General features: G+C 40.2%; 1 protein-coding gene across 1 annotated transcript in view; it reads left to right on the plus strand.

Moving 5' to 3' along the window:
• The window catches only part of FAT4 (FAT atypical cadherin 4), a 123,532-nt gene that overhangs the window by 68,657 nt on the left and 32,304 nt on the right, over positions 1-22,571 (plus strand). Inside the window, exons 5-7 of the mRNA XM_040064009.2 lie at positions 3,676-4,598; positions 5,312-5,486; positions 19,277-19,457. Of these exons, the coding sequence (XP_039919943.1) occupies positions 3,676-4,598; positions 5,312-5,486; positions 19,277-19,457 (1,279 nt within the window). The remainder of the gene's footprint in view (positions 1-3,675; positions 4,599-5,311; positions 5,487-19,276; positions 19,458-22,571) is intronic.

The following is a 22,571-nucleotide window of genomic DNA, read 5'->3' on the forward strand; positions in this document are numbered from 1 at the left end:
CAATTTTTATAGTTTCTTAGCCATTTTGCCATAAAGCTTGTGTCCAGGCAAGAGTAATTATACAATATGACCATAAAGCACATAACATTCCATTGTGTACCGCATTTTCTGAAGTGTCCACAGACATTACCCAGTGTGACTTAATGCAAAACTCTTCATAACACTCACAGTGACTTTACAGGTGAAGGGTTTTTTTGTGACATGTTGAGCAACCTTGTGTCCTCTCAATTTGACAGGGGCTCAGGGGAGCCCATGGAAGTGTGGCACACTGGCATGTGCTTCAAGAAGAAAGCACCTACATGCTTCGAGGAATCCCTATTTGTGCACCTAAATTGACTGAACATACCAAGATTGCTCAGTAAAGCAATTTTTCCTCAGGAAATGCTGAGTTGCCAGACTCCAGCATTTTTTGGGGGAGATAAATTTTGCGCTGATGGATGGAACTTTCCACAGTAAAAATTGCGTAACTGGCTTTGACATCAAACTGAGGAAGGGAGAAGAGATTCCGTAAGATAAGCCAACAAATCAAAAGCCATAACTCTGATACTGGCTGTTCTTGCATGAATCTCTCTTTCACCACACTTGTTAAGGCTTTTATTTTATGTAAACTAAACATAAGTTGGAGGAGGAACTTGTGCTTGTATCATGCATAGCCAGGGAAGGGATTGTTCCTCCAGACGTGTAGATAAATGGGTTTGTGTCTAGCTCCTTTTTTATTTCTTATTTTCCTGTCAGGACTACAGCGCTTGGTTTCAAACCTTTTTGGAAGTTAATTTCAGTTCACCATTATGAGTCTGTTTTCCTTTTCTCTTGCACCTCATACATTAATTTCCATCTATGCACAGTGCATGGGAACTATATCATAGCACTGACATCAATTCCCATTTGTCACACACTCAGTTGTCAAGGAGGCAAATGAATATTTGAGGAGCAATGCTATGAGAAGTCAGATATCTTGCCTTTTATATTTTCTGGCACACTTGCTTTTCTAGCAGGCTGGATTTAAAATTAATAGGGCAGAAATATCATTCCAAGAGCATTCCAGGTTGAGTTCTCCCATAGGACTGTAACTTAAGCAAATGTTAGCATCTATTGTTGTTTCTGTTTCAAGCTCGACCTTGTTATCTTCTGTTGTCTTATATTTATCTAGAACACAGAAATAGCTAGTGCTTAGTGTTTTCTCCGTGTGCTCACAGATAATGCACTCAATACAAATATAATTTAATTGATTATTCATGTTACATGATCCTATAGTTTGAAAGAGCTCTGAAAAGCCAGTGTTTTATAATGAGGTATGGCTGTTGTTCTAGGATAAACGCTGATAAAAGACACAAACATGGTGATAGTGAAACTGCTCCAGTTTTCATTTTCTTGTTCAGCACACCCCTTTGGGAAACAGCAGCTGTTTATCTCAGCTTGGACTGTTTCATATACAGGTCCATAGCAAATATCAGCTACAGCTCTTGGATATTTAATAATATAATAATCTAATAATCTATACTAAAGAACTCAGTTACCTTAAACACATTCATTTTGAAATTCAGATTTTATTTTTTCAACAAAGAACAGAAAAAATCTCAGAGGAAGGCACACACATGTATGTCAGTTTGTTAAAATTGTGGTTAGGTATTCCTCCAGGCAAAGCTGGTGTAATTTCCTAGCTAAACTCAACAGGTATTTATAGAATGGCGTGGGGGAAGTAATTTTGTTGGGTTTTTTATAAAGTCTTATTAGTAAATAAACAAAAAAATAGAAACAAAACTCTTTAGAAGAGTGTTATCATGAAATTGGTGACTCCATGTCTGTCGTTTCAGTGTTTTATCAGATAAACCCTCAGACTAAATAAACCTAAGGTTCAGCAAAGAGGATGTCCCTACATTCTCCCTAAGAAAAGCCCAGCTCCAAACCTTGGAAGGGGGGATGGACGAGGTGCACAATGCCAGCTTGGCATGCTGTGTTTTAAAAAGAGAATAGTTCATTAAGTGCCCTTCCTGGCTCCACTGATATTTAGGCAACTCTTCTGTTTCATAGTTTAACTTATATAAGCATTAGCAGCATGGAAACCCATGAGAATACAGGACAAAGAATGAAAGGTTCATAGAGGTGAGATAAGAAATAACAAAGTAATTTTTTCTTAGGAATAAACACCATAGAAAACACTAGTGGGGGAAGGGAGGAAATGGAATATTTTTTAAAGTAATTTTCTTTTGCAAGATCCAAATCCTTCCCATCTCCTAAAATCTTGAATTGCCAGAAAGTACTTTACTGAAATCAAGACTTTCATCCATGCAATTAGTCATTTGAAAATACAACTGAACAAAAAATAGAGTAGCATTAAACTTTCACCGTCCTTCACTTGATCAAAGCAATGGAGAAACACTAACATCTGGCAGATAAATGTGTTAATTTCTTTAATTGCATTTGAATATTTTGTCTTTCATGTTTGGTTCTATTAATTTTATAATTTAACTCCTACAGGAGAAAAAAGAGAGGAAAAGATGCCAATTACAGTAGCCACTAGGGGAAAGATACACAAGACTAGATTTCTCAAGTCTGAGCATAATAAGCAGCAGAGATTAATAAATATAATGCAGGGATAATTTTATTATCAAAGCAATTCATTCGGAGAGAAAAGAGCTTTTGAATAAAAATGACAAAATGCACAGTAATCAGTGAAGTGGGCAGCTTTCTTTGCAAGCTAGTTTGAGCAGTAAAGTAGTAAGTAATGGTTGATTAATTTACTAATCCTACACACAGTCTTGAATACGCAAGGCAAGAACAATTTTTGAAATTAATTAAAATAGGAGTAAGACAGATGGAGGAAAAAAAAACTTTTCGTATTTGGGTGTTCCCAATAATTAGTTGTTTAGAATGAACTGTGGAATTGAAGCAGCTATAGACATTGTTTCCAACAAGGAATATTTAAGGATATTTCACAGCCCTGTCCAGCTTCAGGATGCATTTCCCATACCAGAATGATAAATCTCTCCCCTGACCATAATTGCTAGTTATGTTTTGATCATGGGATGAGTGAGGGCTGTTCATCTGATATTTTGGAATACCATGCCATATATGGGAAGCATACCTTCCCCAGTATTCACTCTTGGCTTCTCCAGCTAGGCTTCGGAGTTTCTGCTTGTGGCTTTTTTTAGTTGAGTGGAAAAATTCATGAAATAATTACGTTAATAATAACGTTGCTTAGTTGAACTGGGAAGAAGGGAGGAAACCAGATGTTCAGTGAGCAGCAGAACTACTGAGTCTTGGTTTCTGAAGGAAAACCCTTCAAACCCTTTATCCCTAACCCTTGTAGATGGGGAAAAAACTACCTTTGGTGCCACTGTGGAGCTCCTGCTGACTGAAATGCAGAGATAAGCCCTGCCCATTGTTCCCTCTGTGGCCTCTCCAATTAATATCCTCCCTTTCTGTTCTATTAAAATTATCTTGTCAGAAAATAATAATTTCAAAGGCTTCTGCTCCACTGTGAAACTTGGCTGAAATTAGCAGATAGATTCAAAAATAGTGGTGAGGAGGCTGAATACTCAGCATGGTTGTTCAGTCCTCATTTCTGTAGGAAAATGAAGGAAAATTTCCTGTGGAAACGAGGCCAGAAATATTGATCCCTATGTCAGTGGGACGAAGTCACATTATCTACCTTTGTTCTCCCTCTCCAACCAGGCCCCAACTCTCAGCTGTCATTCAGTATCGCGTCCGGGGACAGCGCGGGGCAGTTTGGCATAGACAGCAATGGGGTGCTGAGCATCCGGCAGCCCCTGGATCGGGAAAGCCAGTCCTTTTACAGCCTCGTTGTGCAAGTCCATGACATGGCCCCTCTGCCAGCGTCCAGGTACACCAGCACAGCCCAAGTTTCCATCATTCTGCTGGACGTGAACGACAGCCCCCCGAGCTTTATCTCGCCTAAGCTGACTTATGTCCCGGAGAACACACCCATAGACACAGTTGTGTTCAAAGCACAGGCAACTGATCCCGACAGTGGTCCGAACAGCTACATCGAGTACAGCCTGCTACGGCCTCTGGGAAACAAGTTCAGCATCGGCACCATTGATGGGGAAGTGAGGCTCACTGGGGAACTCGACAGAGAAGCCGTGGCCAACTACACCTTGACTGTGGTAGCTACAGACAAGGGGCAGCCATCCCTTTCTTCATCTGCAGATGTGGTGGTCATAGTCCTGGACATTAATGACAACAACCCGCTCTTTGCCCAAAAGCTTTACAAAGTGGAGGTGGCAGAAAATACTCTGACAGGGACAGATTTAATCCAGGTGTTGGCTACTGATGGAGATGAAGGGACGAATGGGCAGGTTCGCTATGCCATCATTGGTGGGGATGCCAACAATGAGTTTCGGATCGATTCTGTGACGGGGGTGATAACTGTGGCCAAGCCTTTGGATAGAGAGAAGAAGCCCTCCTACACACTGACTATTCAGTCATCTGACCGCGGGAGCAGCCCCAGGACCGATACCACGACAGTCAGCATTGTTCTGAAGGATATCAATGATTTCATTCCCACATTTGAGCTTTCCCCCTACTCCGTGAATGTCCCTGAGAATTTGGAGATGCTCCCAAAAGTTATTCTTCAGGTGGGTACATTCAGCAATAAATATGTGTCTCTGACAATTAGTAGCATGCCTACATGGTATTAATGCACAGTGTTCTTACTCCAGAATTAAAAAGGGGCAAAAGTGGAAAAGTTGCCTCTTGGCTTTAATTGAATTTGCAGTCTTTGTTGGCTTTTTCCTTTTTGTTTGTATGGGTGGGGTTTTTTTTTACCAAGAGTTAATATTATGCTTTCGAGTTCTGTTTGGATTTTCCCGACCTATTCTCACACCTCCACTGGGACTTTAAGAGTCTTCTCTATCCTCTTATCTCATTCTCAACTTCCATGCAACAAATCTCTCAGTCTGGTCATTGCCTACATGGGATGAGGCTGTGTGCCAAATATTGAGGGAGAGCTAAATGGATTCCAAAAGCAAGACATGCAGTGCTTGCTCTCATACAGAGCTTAGCCTATACCAGGTCATTTGTGGTTTTCACTGAGCTCCAACACTCACTGTCTTACTGTATTTACACTTAACAAAAATAAATAATCAACTATTTAGTATTTTCAAACTGCGCTTTTTTAAATCCACCACCGCTGTGTCAAGTATTTTCTTCCAATTACAGCTAATTTATACCTGTCCATTTGCATTAATTCAACCCGTTAATTTGGATTATTATCATAGAGAATGCCTCCTCTATCCCGATACAATTTTACAGCCTTGGATATCTGTTCTGTTTGCATTGCTTTGCATAGGTTGTGGCGAGGGATGATGACCAAGGGCTGAACAGCAAGCTGACCTACGTGCTGGTGGCTGGCAATGAGGAGGGAGCCTTCACCCTCTCGGGCAGTGGGGAGCTGCGCCTGGTGCGGAGCCTGGACCGGGAGGCCAAGGAGCAGTACCTGCTGCTGGTCACAGCTGCTGATGCAGGTGAGGCAACCAGAACATCTTTTCTGCTGAGGACGTGCAGAAACCTTCATATTCTAGACAGAAAATGAATGTTTTTGTGGTGGTCTGAAACTTTAGTGGATGGAGATTGGATACTCATGTTGAATGGAGATCTCTGCAGGGAGAGCTGGGCTTACCAGATGTCAAGGGAATTTGGTTTCTGGAAATCAGGATTTTATTCCTATGTCCAGTTGTCTGCTGTTGGTAGTACTTGCTACAGATTTAGGTAGGTGGATTTTTGCCCTGCAGTAATAAGTGGTCCTACCTAAGTCATAAGAACTTCATGCATGACTACAAAAAACCAATTTAAATGGCAATAAAACCCTGTGTAATGTTGGCATCACAAATGTGCATAGGTTGCATCAATGGCCAGAAAAAGCTATGGACTACCCAGTTAATCTTACTGAAATCTTAGTCCTGAAAAGAAATAAGAATCTGCATTTCAATATTTTAATATTCTGCTTTGCTCAGCATCCAGTCATATGTTTGCTCCACAATACCAAATGTATTCCAAGTTCTTTCATTTAAAACAGGACATGAAGTCGTCTTACGAAGATTAATTACACTTTCACTTGAGGTGACCAAGCCCAAAATTTTGGGTTCAGATTTTGGTGTGAGTATTATTAACAAAGACATCCTGCATCATACTTTGGACTGATCTCCAGTCTCCCATGGTTTGGTGGATTTAATTTACTGCAGAACTTGTTCCTCTTTCTAACAGTAAAAATAGAACCAAAGCCGACTTGTTGACAAGTGAATACAGTTTTGTTTTCTGCCATGCTGTGTGAGTATCTTGTGCCAGTGACAACAGCTATGGCTTATATTTGCCTGTTACAGTCTGAGCACAGCTGAAGCTGGAAAACACAGTTCTAAGGCTTGAAGTATCATTTGTCTTGTACTTTGGCTAGAGATAGTTGTGTGCTTTATGGTTTTTTACACTGGCTTTCTATTACTCTGTAGCCTCAAACTGCTCACTTGTGACTTGGACTCACTTGGGCTTGAACATCCTTATGTTCCTTCAGAAGCCAAGGCTGCGTTTATCTTGATGTCTCTTTCGTCTCTTGGTCCAAGGTGGCAGAAGTCAGTGAGGGCTGTACAGAACAAAACACCCAAAGACTGGACTTACAAAAGTGGTGTCAGGCAGCCGACAATTATTGTCCTTTTTGGAAGAGGGAGGGAAGCACAACTCAGCTGTTGTTCCCCACGCCTATCCCTGTGTGTAAACCAAGAGTTTGACAAAAGCTCTAGCTTCACCTGGACTCTGGTTCCTAAAAACCCCACAAAATCCAAGAGATTTAATGAAGAGTTAAATCCAGCAGTTCCAAATGAGAATATTTACTTGTGTTGGGAGATCTGTGAGTTTCAGGTAATCCAGGGAGATATTAATACATGAAGTGTACATGGGACCTTTGCCATAAGTGGCTGACAAGAGCGGCAGCATGTTGAGTTCCTGTGTTTAAACATGTAGATATCACACTGATTAAACACTGTTTGAAACTTTCTTTCAAAATTTGCTATGTTCTTGTAAAGCTAACTCGCAAGTTCTCATGCCCTCCTGCCAGTGTTAAAATGTACTAGGCAAGTGTGTTCAGAAGCAGCTGTTCAGTAGTAACTTTAAGCTGGATGTAACTGCTCTACTGTGCTTCAGTTTACAACCTGACATCCACAGCTGGTGTGATCTGGGATAGTTTTCAACCATGCTGGTGAATAACATTAGCTATTATCTTCTGGTTGCACTGGGGACTTGTTCTGAATTCATACCAGGAAATAATACATTGAAAACTATGCTAGTTATGATTTATCTAAAATATCACAGGAAAATCTTCAGTAGAAGTCAGTGTCAAAACTTAACTTGATTTCATGCAGGTGGCATGGGAACCATAGGCATAGTAGATATCCAGGTTGTACCTCACTGGCTGCTGCTAGTCAGTGCTTGCTTCATTTCCTGCCATACTGGCAAAAGAGATGGGAATGACACAATCTTGAAATGGATAATAAAAGCCTTTGGAGTATTTATGTTCTTGAGCAGCTGCTAAATGTTTATAAAATAAACTCTCACAGGCATGTCCAGCTCTTTGCCTAGCATAACCATTTCTTTTGAGTCTCTTAGTTTGTGTTTGTTTGATAATTCTTAGTAAGGATTTTGCATACAGACCATTCATCCAGAAATACACATGTAAAACAGGTAGGGAAGCTGCGCCTGACACAGTGTTCAGAAAAGCAGACTTGTCTGAAATTGTCCACATCCATATTATATTTGAAAATGAATGAAGGAAAAGGTATTGTCCTTCGCACTTTGAGATTGGCTTTTATTAGTTGTAATAAAGTTTTTCAAGTAGTCTTTAGCAGCCCAAAGAACAGTCTTGCCATATATGGTGCATCTGATTTAAGGTTTGGGTTTTTTTTTTTTTTTTACAGATAAAAATCATGGTACACATCCAGATGCAGTTAACTCTGGAAAAGTCCATTGAGAGCAAAATTCTGTCCAGCCCTCTTCCCATTTTTCTTAGGGTCTGCATCTCAGTTTTTATAGGCTGCCCTGACCAGTTTAAAAGATTCAGAGATGATACCTTCTCCTATAGAAGCTTATGCCAAATCTTCCTGTTCTTTCCAGGAAGCAGACACAATACATACTTAGAAGCACTATTAGACATAAGAACTAATGGATTCCCAACTTAGTTTTGGCTGTTTTCCTGGTCTCCTTATCCATAATCAAGGATTTCTTGCTTTTCTTATGTTTATTTTCACTTCATCAAGTTGTGACTGTGGATTTTTGCTGTGTTACCTTAGCCTGTGTGGGGGAAGTTTCTGGAAGAAGGATGACTTGTAATTTTTCATTATTTTTGTCCCGAGGTGTCTGTCCAATGCACCTTTATAGATTCACAGCATGTTTTGGCAGCAGGTACGCTGAGTATAACAGCAGGGGAAGGATTAGGGCATGGTAAAGTGTGGAGCCAGTGGGGCTGCACAGGATACAGTGTCTGTGCCCTCAGGGATCTCTGTGCTCTTTTGCTGCACACAGGCATGCTCTCCCAGAGCCCAGATCTTAGTCTTGGGCACGTGAGAAGACTTGTGAGTTATGAAGAGCTGAGCTGCTCATAAGCATTGGGGATGGGTCAGGTGGGGGACCGCTGGTGGGACCATGTGCGCCAGCAATGGAAATCTGGGCGGTTGTTGAAAAAATGCTTTCCCAAGCAAGAGCTGCCCTCAGGCTCAGAGAAGTCAGTTATGATATATGCATTGTCCTGGCTCTGGCCCAACTATTCCTTGGCCTTGGCTGCTAATCCTCCGCCCGGTCCTCAGGGTGGATTGTGGGTCGGTGGAGAGTCTTCTCTCTGCACTGGAGGAGGGAAAAATGGATAAAATGACTTCTGGCGCTCGGCTCAGTGATTTGTGTCCATACAGCCTGCCTCATGCCCAGTTTCCACAAGTCAGGCTGCACAAAGGGTTTTGACTCCTACCTTGGTTTATCATCACTCTTCCCTCACTTCTGCACTTCCACCATGCTCTCACTGTGGCTGGGTCTTGGATACTAAGCCACCACTCTAGGCAGGGGAGATTTATGAGGACACACAAAGCATCCATTACTGGGAACATTCAGCATCTTCCAGAGCTGTACACCTGTGGCTTTGGTCGAGAAATAAAACATAATTCAACCCTGTAGCTTAGCCATCACAATTTAGAGACCCTCTTGCAGCGCAAGCTGTAAGACCAGAGTGCATGAATTATAAATACAGCGGCAGGCAAACTGATGGACTGTGGAATAACAGGATAGTGTTTAGATTGCAGATGCTGCCCCAGAATGTCTGCTAACATAAATGCCAAGAAACCTACACACAACTATTTGAATGTGTCTTCACGGGTCTGCTTCTACCACATAAATCTGTTCTGCTTTGCTGTACCTTTCTTCATGGCAAAATGTTTGGGAAAAGAGACTTTCTACATTTTTTATTTTTCACCCCATCTGGTGGGGATGTGGTACTAGGTAACCATTCAACTCCGGCAGCATGACAAAAACTGGTGCAGCTGCTTTTATCATCCATGTCTTTAACTCTTTGAGCAATTTTCTGGACCAATGTTAGCATTCCAACAGTCCTCCTCCTTTTATTTATTGATTGCAGGGATGTGGAGTAGCACATCTGGAAACCTGCTCACTGCGCAGGACTACTGTTTAAATAAACTGCAGCCACCATCTCTTGATTGGGTTGGTCAGAATGGCACATTGCCACAATAAAATGAAAATCAAATTGTGATGTTTCTAATTAGAAGCTACGTTCCTGTGTTTTGGGTTTTTTAAAATTTTATTTTCTTAAATAATCTATTTACTGATTCCGATAAATAGTCCTGAAAGAAATGAATCTGTGAACTGGTATTATATTTAGTTAGCTATTCTTTGTATACAACCCTGGCCTGAATGAAAAACAACCATATGTTTTTTCTTTAGAAAATGTTGGTCCCTGACTTGTGCATTCTTTCCTTCAAGAATGTAGGAGGGCAACCAAGCAGAGATGTTATATCCTTCTCAGGAATTCTCTTCTGAGCTAGGCTTTTGGTTCCCTTCAATCCTAAAATCAAATGAAAGATGACAGTGCAGTTGTGTTGTTTTTTTAACACATTTCAAGATATTTCCCAGTAACAAAAGGACAGCTGTATTTTCTAGTAATGTTGAGAAAGTCTTAAGACTCATCATTGTGTGAGATTTAAGTGGCTAGCCTTAAAGACATTTGTACTCATCCTGCTTCCTTTCTACCTAACACAGAGTATGCAGTGTGAAAAGATGCCGCCTGAAAAGAGCTAATACTATTTTTAGAAAAAATTTAGCTATTTTTAAATTTTAGTGCTGTCAAAACAAACATGCATCTCACTTATTTCAGCCAGAGATGTCCTGTTTGCCAGGTTTTCTGTGCAATGTCTAAATACACCCATTGCTGAAGCTTTGGTGAGCTAAATGAAGCTGATGTCTGCTCACCTTGCTGCTTAGCAGTTAATAGAAGGGTTGCTCTCTTCTGTGGTCTTGTTTTATGGCACAGCTGCCCCAAAATGTATTTTGGGTTCTGTCCCAGCTCCATTTATTTCCTTGTATTCATGGAAGCTCTTCCTTGTGTCAATCCTCTCTGCCCTAGTCTCGTTTTAGTGGTTTTCTATTTCACTGGCTTTGTTACTTTTACCCTTTTATTACTGGTACTAAAACCATTGATGCAGTAGTTTCGTATTATTTTTAAATTTATTTCTAAATTGCACCTTGGGAGAACTGAGATGGTGACACTCGTCAATGAGTTCACAGTGTTCATATTGTTTTACCATCATCTAAAATCAGGAGACAAGAGAATTGAGAGTGGCACTTCGTGGTTATGAGAATCTAATAGCAGGGTCTTGCCTTGTCACAGAGCCTAGAAACTATTAGCACTTTGACATTTTTCTCTAGAAGTCAAAAGTTCCAAAAGGTATTTGGGAAGAGCCTTTGTGGCAGAATCAGTCCAATATCCCCAGGGGAGTTATTGTCAGGGAAGAGAGCATGTCAGGGTCTATGGGATGTGACACGTTTCCTCCCCAAAGGAGAGGAGGGCTTTAGCCTATCCCCTCAGAGAACCACCCCAACAGACGCAAAATACAGCCCCTGAATGCCATTTGAGGCATTTAGTCCCCTTTTTGGACTTAAAACTTCATTATTAGATCACTGTTTTCTAAATAGTCCAGTGAGAGTCTCTGGGCTTAATCTAAGCCTATATTTAAAAATATTCCTCTGGGGTGGGGTGCAGGAGAGACTTATATTCAGGTTGGCAAAGGGCTCAGCTCAAGCTGAAATATCTGTGAAAACAATGAAAGATTTTCACTCAGATTAAAATAATGCATAGCACTTCATTTTCAAACCAACTTGAACTAGCTTCAGGAGGAAAAAAAAAACAGGAAAAAAATCTCTTTCAGAAAAAAAAATCAGGTTAATTTATTTAAACTGGAAAACAAGATAGAATATAATGCTTAATATTTAAAAATTTTCAACTTTGAAAGTTTTCTGGTTTTCAGTTTTCAAACTGTTACCCTTCTTCCCTTACCTCTTCATTCATCCGTCTTGCTCTTATTAGTTTGGAACTTCTACATCAAAATTAATTTTAAATTGTTCTTCTGCTTACATCACTCACCTGTGAAATTCTATTTCATAGCTGCTAATGAGATCTCTGAATGTAATCTGTTTTGCAGAAGAATACTTAGAGTAGTTGTTAAGCAGTTTATCAGCCTTTGAGAAATCCTAAGGTTTTTCCAGCCTTGGTGATCTTAAACCTTTTTAAATTAAACATTACACCTTATGAATTGTAAGTCTGCTAGCTCAATCTTCAAATACAAAGCTACAGTCTCAGGAAGCCTTAATTGCAAGGATAAAACAAGTAAAACATGCACATATGGCCTGAACACTTAGCCTGCTGGTTAATCTTCTCTATTTATACAAGGTGTTTTTAAAGCGTAATTCAAAATTGTGCATTACAGGAATTTCGCTGTAGGATATTCAGGAGTCACAAACCATCAAAAATTGCTTTAGTCAGCAGTCCCTTCAGGAGCCAGCTTCTCTGTTTTTTCTGTTTACAGCAGTAACTTATAACAAGGAGGACTAACTTGGTGGTTTTAAGAATATACTTTTTTTAATGGCTCTGCCTTTCTTCTGAGTTGCAGTTCCACTTTCTTTCAATGTCACTTCTGTCACCAGAGGCCTTGGGTGGGGTGCATGGCCATGCCTGCTCTTCCAGCACTGCTTGCTTTTTGCAAGCACATGGAGATCATAAGATGGTTTGGGATGCAAGGGACCTTAAATCTCATCGGATTCCAACCTGCTGCCACAGTCAGGGGCACTTTCCATTAGACCAGGTCACTCCAAGCCCCATCCAAACTGGCCTGGGACACTTCCAGGGATGGAGCAGGCACAGCTTCCCTAGGCAACCTGTGCCAGGGCCTCACCACCCTCACAGGGAACAATTTCTTCCTTGCACCATTACAACCTGTCATATGCCACAATTTTTATGAATATTAAGTTCAGCATTTTCCTTAATTGTTCTTGTTTTGATGCATTTGGTAGAAGGCAACTTCTTGCTCTGGAAATGAATGCATTGTTGGCTAAGAAACGTGCATTATGTGTATGTGAGATTGCTGAGTATCTTGAAGCTGGGCTAAATATGTGTTATATTTTTTCTTTATTGCATGTGTTTTGTTCTCAGTCTGTGTGTCTGTGTTCCTGTAGGTCTGTTACAGTACTCCAGCTTTTTCTTTTACCTCTCTGGGTTAACAGCTGCAGGAAATTGCCCCTGATCAGAAGAAGAGAACAGGGATAGGGATATGTGTATATACACCCGAGGCCTTAAAATTGCCTCTCTGTGTGCCTGCAAGTCCTGCTCTTTCAACAGCATGTTAAATCTGTTGTAATGTGATGTCCTGAAGCTCCAAAGCTTAATGAATTCATAGGATGCAGTCAGTCAGGAATTTTGGTATTCAAATTTAAAACCCGTGTGGCTAAAACCAGTTGAGAGATCCCATCGTGCATCAGTGTTTTGGGACAAAGCATTCTTTTGCACCCTCAAAACGTGTGAGTATCTGTCTTTGTTCACGTGCACCAGTCTAAGTGTGGCTGGACCTCTTGTTGCTTGAACGAGGTTGGACTCTGGTCTAGTGATCAATTTATTATTTTGTTTTCACTTTTTAATGTTCTCAAATTTAGTTTTATTTGCTCCCGCTTTATTTAGATTGGGGGTGATATTGACTTTTCTAATACCTGATGTAGTCTCAGTTTTATTTTCTTGTTAGATAATCCTTGCAAAAATACAGATCTGTCCCAACTATCAATCTATTCCCTTGGTTTTTGAAGTTCAAGTTCTGTTAAATCAGCTTGGGGATCAACTTTGTACCTCACTATGAGATAAACTCAGATTTGACGCACTCAAAAATTTTGAAAATCTGAGTTTCCTGCATGGTCTCATTCAGTCACCCACTGAACTGACTGAGAGTATAGATTTCTCCTGACATTTTTAACATCTTTTATTAGCCACTTATTTCAGCTTTTGTCTCAAAATAATCTAGGTTCACCATGTTTTTTAAGACTTAGCATGGCAGCCTGTGGTGAAAAATTGAGTAAGAAGAAAACAAAGCACAGTCAACATACCCAGCCAGGACAAATATTTGTGGTGCAATCTTGTAAAAAGGACTACTTTTTCTCATTTCACAGACACAGTTTCTGCTGTGTTCTTGGAAAATTAGTTAAAGTCATCCATGTTCCAAATCAAGCTTCGTGTGCACTAGAAATGCAAAGAGTAATGTAGGCTAGTTGCATTTTCACTTAATCTAGCTCTGTATTTATTTTAAAACTCACCAGTTGAGTGCGGCTCAACACACTCCATCTGCGTTTAAATGCATTTAGAAAGATTGGCCACTTTATTGTGAGAAAGGCCTTGTTTACATGAGTGAAAAAGTTAATTCTCTGTGGTAACACATACAACTCCTAGTCCTGGGACTCATTCACTGAGTGTTTAACTGGAGAAGTGAAATCCGCTATGTTGCAAAGCAACGCATTTCACTGAGCAAAAATTCCATTTCTGTTAAATCGCTTTCCAATTTTCAGGATAATGATTTGTTTAATTTAACACAAAATAAGGTTAGCTGCCTTCAGGATGAGGCTTGATTAGTCCTTTAGATTAATATTATTTAATTCAATATTTTTTTTTTTTTTTTTTTTTTTTTTAGTGAAGTGTATCTGTGGGTTTTTTGCTTAAGTTTATTGTTCACTTTCTAGCACGTGATTTCGATATTTTAATGCTGGCAAAAACTTCTGAGTTTGTGGTTTCTGAAAGGGATGATGGTTTTACTATCTGCTGTGCTAAGCATGGTGCAGACAGGACCTAGAAGCCATTAAGGCTTCAAACAATATGTGGATGGTGTGCTGGACACATTCTCCTATTTCTAATTTTTGCTGTGAGCCAAACAGCACCACGCAGCCGAGATAATTTCCAATAGCATCATCTTTTCCTGAGCTTCCTTGAAAAACCTAAATGGCTTTGCAAGTTCCCTTTCATGGCTTTTTCTTGCTGCTGAAGTGCACTAAGTGCTCTGATCATTCCTCATTCACCCAGATGTGGTGTGGAGAGCTGAACATGTACCAGAGCACATGCTGCCATGTGTGGGGGGATTCCAGGGAGCCCAAACAACTCACCTTCCCCATTCCCCAGATCAAGGGATTTCCTTCTTCCAAGGGTGCATGGATAGAGCAAGGTAAAAGTGAAAGCAGTCTTTAGGTACATGCCTTCTGGATGACTTTGTGTCTTTGAAGCATTGACCCAAGTTAGGGCAATGACTGCCGTATGATGAGTTCATCCAGGAAGGTGTATTGACCTCTCTTTGCTGGTTATCCAGCATTTGAATAGTAGAGATTGTCAGGTTCAATGGTATTTCTCCCCACCATCACCTTCCTGGGTTCTGTTCCCTTTCTTCTACTTGAATTACTGCACAGAGACAATATTTTTCATCCCACCTCTCCTGGACAGGGAGAGGAAAAAACAGAGAGCGCTTGTTGCAACTTTTATGGTAAAAAATTGCAACTACATCATATTTCTTGTGGTGATCAGCCTCAAGCAAGCATGGGTGAATGGAGCAGAAAACATGCTCGTATTTTTTTGCCAGTCCCATCTTGCTGGGACAAGAAACATCCTGTCCCATGCTGCTGCCTGCCTGACCCACACTCCCCATGACTGATTCTTCATGTCACTTTCCCCGGTGTCCCATGAAGAGAGGGGAGCCACAGCCCAGTGCTGGCCCAGCCCAAGGTGGCCTCTCATAACCTCTCTCTCTAACTCATCTTCCACCACAGGCCTCCAAAGAGCAGGCTCCCAAGGTCTGCTCCTTCTCTTCATCCCAAGACACATGTTTACTTGCAGATGTAAGCAAAAAAGCTGAAATTTTTGGAAGAACATCCGTGGGAAGCAAGTTTCCTCCTGAACTCAGTGTTACTATTTTGACACTATCCCAGGTTAATCTTTTTTTCAACAATGACGTGTGTGGATGTTTGTGGGACTGTCTGCTTAGTGTATATGTACAACTGCCACCTAGAAAATAAACTGTGCAGCTCATAGAAACAGACCTCAACACACAGAAATGAGAAATTCACTATTACAATGACAATAATATATGAATGGCACCATTTTCTAAATTTTAAAGATCTGATACTCACTGAACAGGAACAGCCAATTCAATCTCTCCCATTTAGTTCACATAGTCAATTTTATGTTCTTTCATTATTCATCATTTGGTTCCTTCACTCCTCCATCCTTCTAGAAAACTTTTTTCCCAAAATGGATATTCTAAGACTCTGTGAGACTTAGTATTTTGGGATTTGGAAAAAAAAAAAACAACAAACAACTACTAGTTGTCTAACACTAGAGAAATGCTCTAAATGAGGAGTGTCTGACAAAGAAATACTTGCTGCTTCCGCTGAAAAATAGTTCAGGCTAATGTGAAAAATCATAGAAATTTTTAATGCAAGTTCACTAAGGGAAACGTATATTTCTTTGTGGCTTTAGCCCTCAGGGCTGTTTTTAAAAGTGCTCAGAGGCTTGTGTGGCTATGTACAGCAATTTTAGGTAGATTGTAACATGTCTGATTTATTAAGAATGGTTTGGGGTCATCTTGTGTGTTTGGCTAATATTGCAGAATTTACGCTAAATTTACTGCACCTATTTATGCAAAATATTAAGAGCAATTTGAATAAAATTGGGGTGATGCTCTACCATAATAAGAATTAACTGACATGGGGAAGATTTGCTATTGAAGCAAAACTAAGAAATCTGGGAACTCAGCCTGACCATGGAAACTACTTCTCTCACCACAAATATGGCATGTACATTTCATGAAACCTGCTTATTACCAAGGGCCAAATTCTGTGGTCCTTATGCAAGCACAGCTTTCACTGGAAGTTCACTGAGGACGGTAGAATTTGGCCCCAAGCTATTTCTTTTTCATATGAAATTACTTCATTTGTAATTTCCTCTTCTTATATTTCTCAGTAACTGCAGAAATGTGAGCTAGTCATTTAATTTCAACTGAGTAAAGACTTTGAGGACTCTCTGTGAAATTGCAACTTTGTCTTTCAGTGTAATAGAAGAAAGGAGTAAATTTGTGGATGTGATATTTTATTTAGAGGAAAAAACACATATCTGGATAACTACACAGACAGGAAACCAATGTAAATACGTGAATTTTTCCATCCAAGTAAGATGAGAAAGGTTTGGGGTTTTGAACCAAGGAGCAGTGACTTGGGATGTTACAAACAGCTGAATTAATATGGGACTTCTGGGATGTCTCTGTGAGCACTCTGCAGCCACAAGCTGAGGCTGATGAAGTCTGGGTTACTTATGTTAGCCCAGCTAATGTTGTTGGTGTGGTGCTCGGCTTTGGCTGGTATAGTCCCCTCCCTGAAGCTGACACAAATGAGCCCATCCTGCACTGCATGATGCCTTGTAGACACTTCCAGGGAGGAAGGGGGAATTGGAGAATAAGGGGCTGGGGCATGAGGCAAGGTCTGGTATCTAAAGGCACTGCCACCTCTCTTCATTTTTGTGACTAAATCCACAGTGTGAGTTTTCTGGTCTTGACTTTGTCTTAGCAAATACATTTTAAGCAGCGAGTTTCAGGTTTTAGCTGTGAGTTAGCTTTCTTCTCCAGGCTGAATTGCATGACAGATGCTCTTTGAATGTGACTTACCCAAGATTAATTTCTGAATTATATATAAATTGTTTAATCAGCTGCGAAACTTTACAACTTTCAACCTTTCATTTCATTAGCTGTGAGATTAATGTAAATAAAATGCTTTTGGAAGGCCAGAGCTTGATGACACACGCAGCAAACGCCACTGAGGACTCTCTTTCGTTTAATGCAGTAATAATAAACACTTCACAGGCAATATTTCAGCAATCAAGTACACTTTTGCAGGCTTTTCTATCTATATATGTTTGGCTAAATGACAAAATCGTGAGTTTAAAAAAAAAAAAAAAAGGCTAAAAAATGAGTCAGACATTGCCTTAATGTAACCTTCCTGGCTGAAAGCATATTAATTGGCAGAGTGAATTACCTCAGACTAGAGCAGAGAAAGACCTCTATTGTGTGATGTGAAACCTATACTCCTTGGCGTGCACGTTCTTTCCTCGGCGTTGTGATCCTTCCCCTCTGATCATCAGCCTCCAAACCCAGCCTAGTCAGATTTATAACACCTTTCAATTGGAAGCTCTGTCATTCAGCCCATTTGGGCATTAAACCATGTTACTGCAAAGCATTTTGTAGTGAAAAATCATCCTTCCCATCCTGAGACTGCTCCCAGCTTCTTCCCATGTTGCTTCTTCAGCCTTCAAGGGTTAACGTGCTGGAAAATGGGTTGTTGTTTCTCCTTTTATATAGGAACTTTGTCTTTGGAGTCCTTGCCAGGAGCAGATGAGACCCAAGAGCAGAGCCTGCCTCCTTCCCAGCCCTGAGATTGAGCTCCAGCAATAACCTTGGATAGCAGTGACCCAACCATCTGATGGGCTGGAAGGATTGGGGCGGTCACATGGGGCGGCCTGCGTTCCATCAAATGACAGCTCCATGTAATGTGCCTGCCTCGCGGCAAGGACTCCACCAGTCTCTGGCCTGAAACATTTCATTATTCTCGCTTTTTTTCCAGTCCAGCAAATGCTGAATTGTATCTGAGATGGAAGGGGAAAGCAATGCAATCTTGGGTAAAACAGGCATGGCCATCATCTGTCTTTTGAGTAAAAGGGGCCATAACTTAAGTGTTTTATGCTTTGCTATCACTTTTTCCTTCTCCTTCCTATGTATTCAAAGAAGGGAATGATCCCTTTTTTCCAGGGGAAGAATTTGGTTTGCAGAAGGTGTCTTGCTGATTCTTGGCTGAAAAGAAGTGTAATGAATGGACTGACAAAACTAACAGGAACTTGTAAAACTCTTCATTGTCTTTTTATGAATTTGACAAAGGAAAAGCTTAAGAGGACAAATACTGAGGGATTGCATATGAATAAACATGCTATTTCATGCTCGTTGCTGCTCATCAGAGTTAAGTTTAGAATAACAAGAAGGATGAACGCCCTGGGTTAAATAAGTTCAGTCTGATTTCCCGTAAGCCAGTATCCCATTGGAGCAAGCATTATTTGCTGCTATAGATGGTTGCTTCTGCGGAGAGAATGAGTCTGAACAGGGTTGGAGACTCACTGCAACCTTCTCACCCGCTCCCAGAAGGTCTCCCCAGGTCAGGGGTGTGACCGGCAGTGGAAAAGCCGCACAGAAAGCTGAGTTTTGCCACTGTTTCCGCTCTATTTGTTCTGTGGATGAATAAATTGAGGGCTGGAGTCTTCACGTCTGTCAGCATGCCACCTTTGAAGGTCTTCTTGCAGAGAAGTAGGAAAGTCAACCACATCTTCAAATTGGTCCTAACTGTTACAGGAAGGCTTTCTGAGCAGTTCCAAGACCATCTTTTTCCACTGAGCTTGTATTACAAAATATTTCTGGAATTAGAGGGATCAAGAAAAATAATAACTTTTTTTTTTTTTTTTTTTTTTTTTGTCTTTCACAACTTGTACTTTATGTCAAGATGACTTTGAAACAAACCTAACCCTGTCCTTGGTTTTGAGCTGGCTTTCTTGCTCTGTGAACTGTGACATGCTCAAGTGCTCGCCTCCAAATCTGGGCTGGCAGCCCTCTGATTAGCATGCTGGTGTTTGTAACCTCTAGCACTTTGTATCCCCCCTTTCCCGCAGGATCTCCTGCCCTCACTGGCACAGGAACCATTGCTGTCACAGTAGATGATGTCAATGACAATGTCCCCACGTTCGCCTTTAACATGTATTTTGCCACTGTTCCGGAGGATGCTCCCACGGGGACAGATATTTTGCTCGTAAACTCCTCGGATGCTGATGCTTCTGCAAATGCTGTTATTAGGTAGGTCGATTACTGTTGCTCCGTGTAATACTGCCTCATATCTTGCCTGAGGATTTCTTTTTCCCCAGTGTCCATCACTAGCTTGCCTTAAAGCTGTAAGACAAAGTAGAACAGCTTTATGCATGTAACTAAATTACTTGGGCAAATCTGTCTTTTTGTTGTTTATAGGCTTTTTAGAGTTATATTGAGGACAAACAGAGTTGTGGAGTTACTTTATTTTTTTTACTTAGTGAAAAGCAAACCAGTTTAATTTGCACCTGCACCCACTATCTGCCTTGCTGCTGCACTCACACCTTTTCATGTAGTGAGCAATTTTCACTGAAAGAAAATGGCTCCTTGAGTAAAGCTTTGGTCAACTAACATCTTCAGTTTAGCATGAAAATTACCCAAGGTAAGGCATAAGCTTATGCCATTCAGAAAAACAGTAAAAAGTTGGATTTTGGCAATTTTGCACTGGATGCCAAAGGGTTTGTGGGCCCCAGTTGATGGAACTTAACTGGTCACTGGGCTGAACACAGGCCATTCCCAGTTCCACAGACAAGAGTAGTGAAGATGCTGAGTGGCAGTGACAAGCTGAAGATTATCCACTGGGGACAGATGCATTGCAAATGGAATGCAAAGCCAATTTGTATTAGTTCTTACCACATTTAACTATCGTTAAATAGTTTATAGATCACTGTTTTCCAAACTCATAAAGCAGGATATAAAAGTAGCTTCCTTATTTACCTTTGTTAGTTCACCTCAGTTCCTTCTTCAAAGAGAATAAGAATACTGCCACATCGCTTTTTTAAAAAAGTAAAATAAAACAGAACTATGTTATGGCAAAACAATGTCTATAAAATACTGAAGTATTTTCTTTCCAACTAGCTACAAACCAAAAATAGAAGCTTGATGTTTAGACATCTTTAGATATTTGAAAATCATCCAAAATTATCATTTATTAAATTGTGATACAATTAAGCTTTTTAATTCAGTTCACTCATAGTCTAAGAAACTATTTCTGGCAAGCTCCTTTATAAAAAAAAAGGAATTCCATGCAAAGCGTGAATGACTGTAATGATTGTGTCCATAATCAGAAATTATCAGAGTGCTCTTGGATTTCTTCACTGTGGTTAAATTGCTTTAATATCACTGCCATTAGTCTTCGTCATTTACGCAGTACCGCATCACAGAATTAGTTGATAAAAATATTTTTTCCCTTCATAAGTAGCTATTAAAACATTGTTTTCAGGTTTTGTTTTACACTCTTTAGGCTCAGGAACAGACTTTGTTTTTCTTGGACAGAACTTTTCCAGATTCAGCATTTAAAGTAGATCTTAAATTATGAGTGGTATTACAAAACTGGTGAAACCCTGAAGGACCAGAACATATACGGTCATCTTGTCAGGTGCTCAACACTCAGAACTCCTTTTCAGTCTTGTTAGAGTCTGTTCAAAATTAAACCTTTGGTTTCCAAAAGGGATATTTAAAATCCTTGGCTAAGTTGCAAAACTGTCACTGCCCATACATGCCAACTCTTGTTCTCTTGTTTCTGGTGATAACCTGTGAAGTCATTAAAGGAGGGTGAAGAGGTTGTAAAAGGAAATGCACACTTGAGCAGTCCCGTTAAAGACAGCAGATATAAGAGTCAAAAGGCCAGATTTTAAGTGTTTGGATCAAATTCCTTTTACGCCACTTGCCACCATTAGAGTTTCAAGGGGGTTTTTGTTTTGGTTCTGTTAAGTTTATTTTGTGTCGAGTTTGGATTTTTTGCAGCTATGTTGAGACATATGTCCAGTTGGTTTACATGCAGATATAATTCAGAATATCTTATGACAAATGTAATGTCTTGATTATTTCCTTTTTTAAAAAGGAAATAAATTCATGGTGTCTTTCCAGTACTAACATTTGAGCCACTACATATATGTGTTAACACAGAAGAGAAAGTTTCTGTATCTCCAGTACCCCACTCAGAGTTAAAGCATCACAGATCACAGATGAAATGTGCCTGGTGTTGCTGTTTAGGGAGATTTAAGTGGTGCTTTAGGCTTTGTGCACATTCTTTCTATTCTAGGTGCACATTGCTATGGCTGGAGAACAATTGCATATGGCCATCACATTATATCATAATTAAACAGTTAAAGTATGCTCGTGGCGTTGTGTAGAGATTAATGACTGAGCAGGAGAAGTTGCCACAGCTTATTACACAGGCTGGCTCTCAACTCTCTCAGTGCAGCTTCTGTGCTGTGTTATTACTGCTGTCATAACCTGTTCTGGTCTTAAAGAGGTGAAGATAAGAATATTAATCTCTTTCATTAAAGACACTTTATTCTGAATGTTTTATACCTCAGGAAAGCTGCTACTGTGCTCTGGCAGAGGAGCAGTGCTAACCACAGCTGTGTTGGGTTATGATATTGAATATGAGAATTGTTCATTTAAGCCAGTGTTTGTTTCCATTGTTTTCTCAAAAATCCATTATCTGAATTATTAAAAAGGTAATATTAACCAAATGCCTTTAAAAATACATCTTTGAGATTCATTCTGTATGAGCACATGCTGGGTAAGCATTCCAAGAGAAGGGACAAACTCGGTGTGGTAGGAAGCCAGAGGTAGCCCCTACAATGTGCCTGCAGTGAGCACAGTCAGTTCTTATCAGATCACATGAGAATGCACACACACCTACAGCCACCAAGGGTCAAACTCTGGTCCCATGTAGTCTCTCTTAACAGAGCTCTGTGGTTACTGATTTGCTATGAAGTACTATAAATTAACATTGAAATCTTGAATAGCAAAACTTGGTTATATGGATATTAAATGTTCATTTTATTTTGTAAAACTGTTGTCATTTTATTTCAAAACCAGTACTTTTTCTAATTATATTCTGCAGGTTCAGTTAAGAGGTACATCGGCCTTTTGGAGTAACAGTTAAAGCATTAGCTGAGAGAAGTCAGCACTAAAGGATGCCTCCAGGTGGCATTTCTGAGAGTATGTCCACCACTGTCTTCAAACATCCAAATGCTCAGTCAGCTCATGTATTAGAAATCTGTATTGAACAGCTATGCTTGGAAATCCCCAGAAATGTAATTTATGACAGGCCTTGAAATTCGAAAAAGTAGAATAGTGAAGAGAGGTGGC

The sequence above is a fragment of the Hirundo rustica genome, chromosome 5 (assembly GCF_015227805.2).
Source record: "Hirundo rustica isolate bHirRus1 chromosome 5, bHirRus1.pri.v3, whole genome shotgun sequence".
Taxonomy (NCBI): domain Eukaryota; kingdom Metazoa; phylum Chordata; class Aves; order Passeriformes; family Hirundinidae; genus Hirundo; species Hirundo rustica.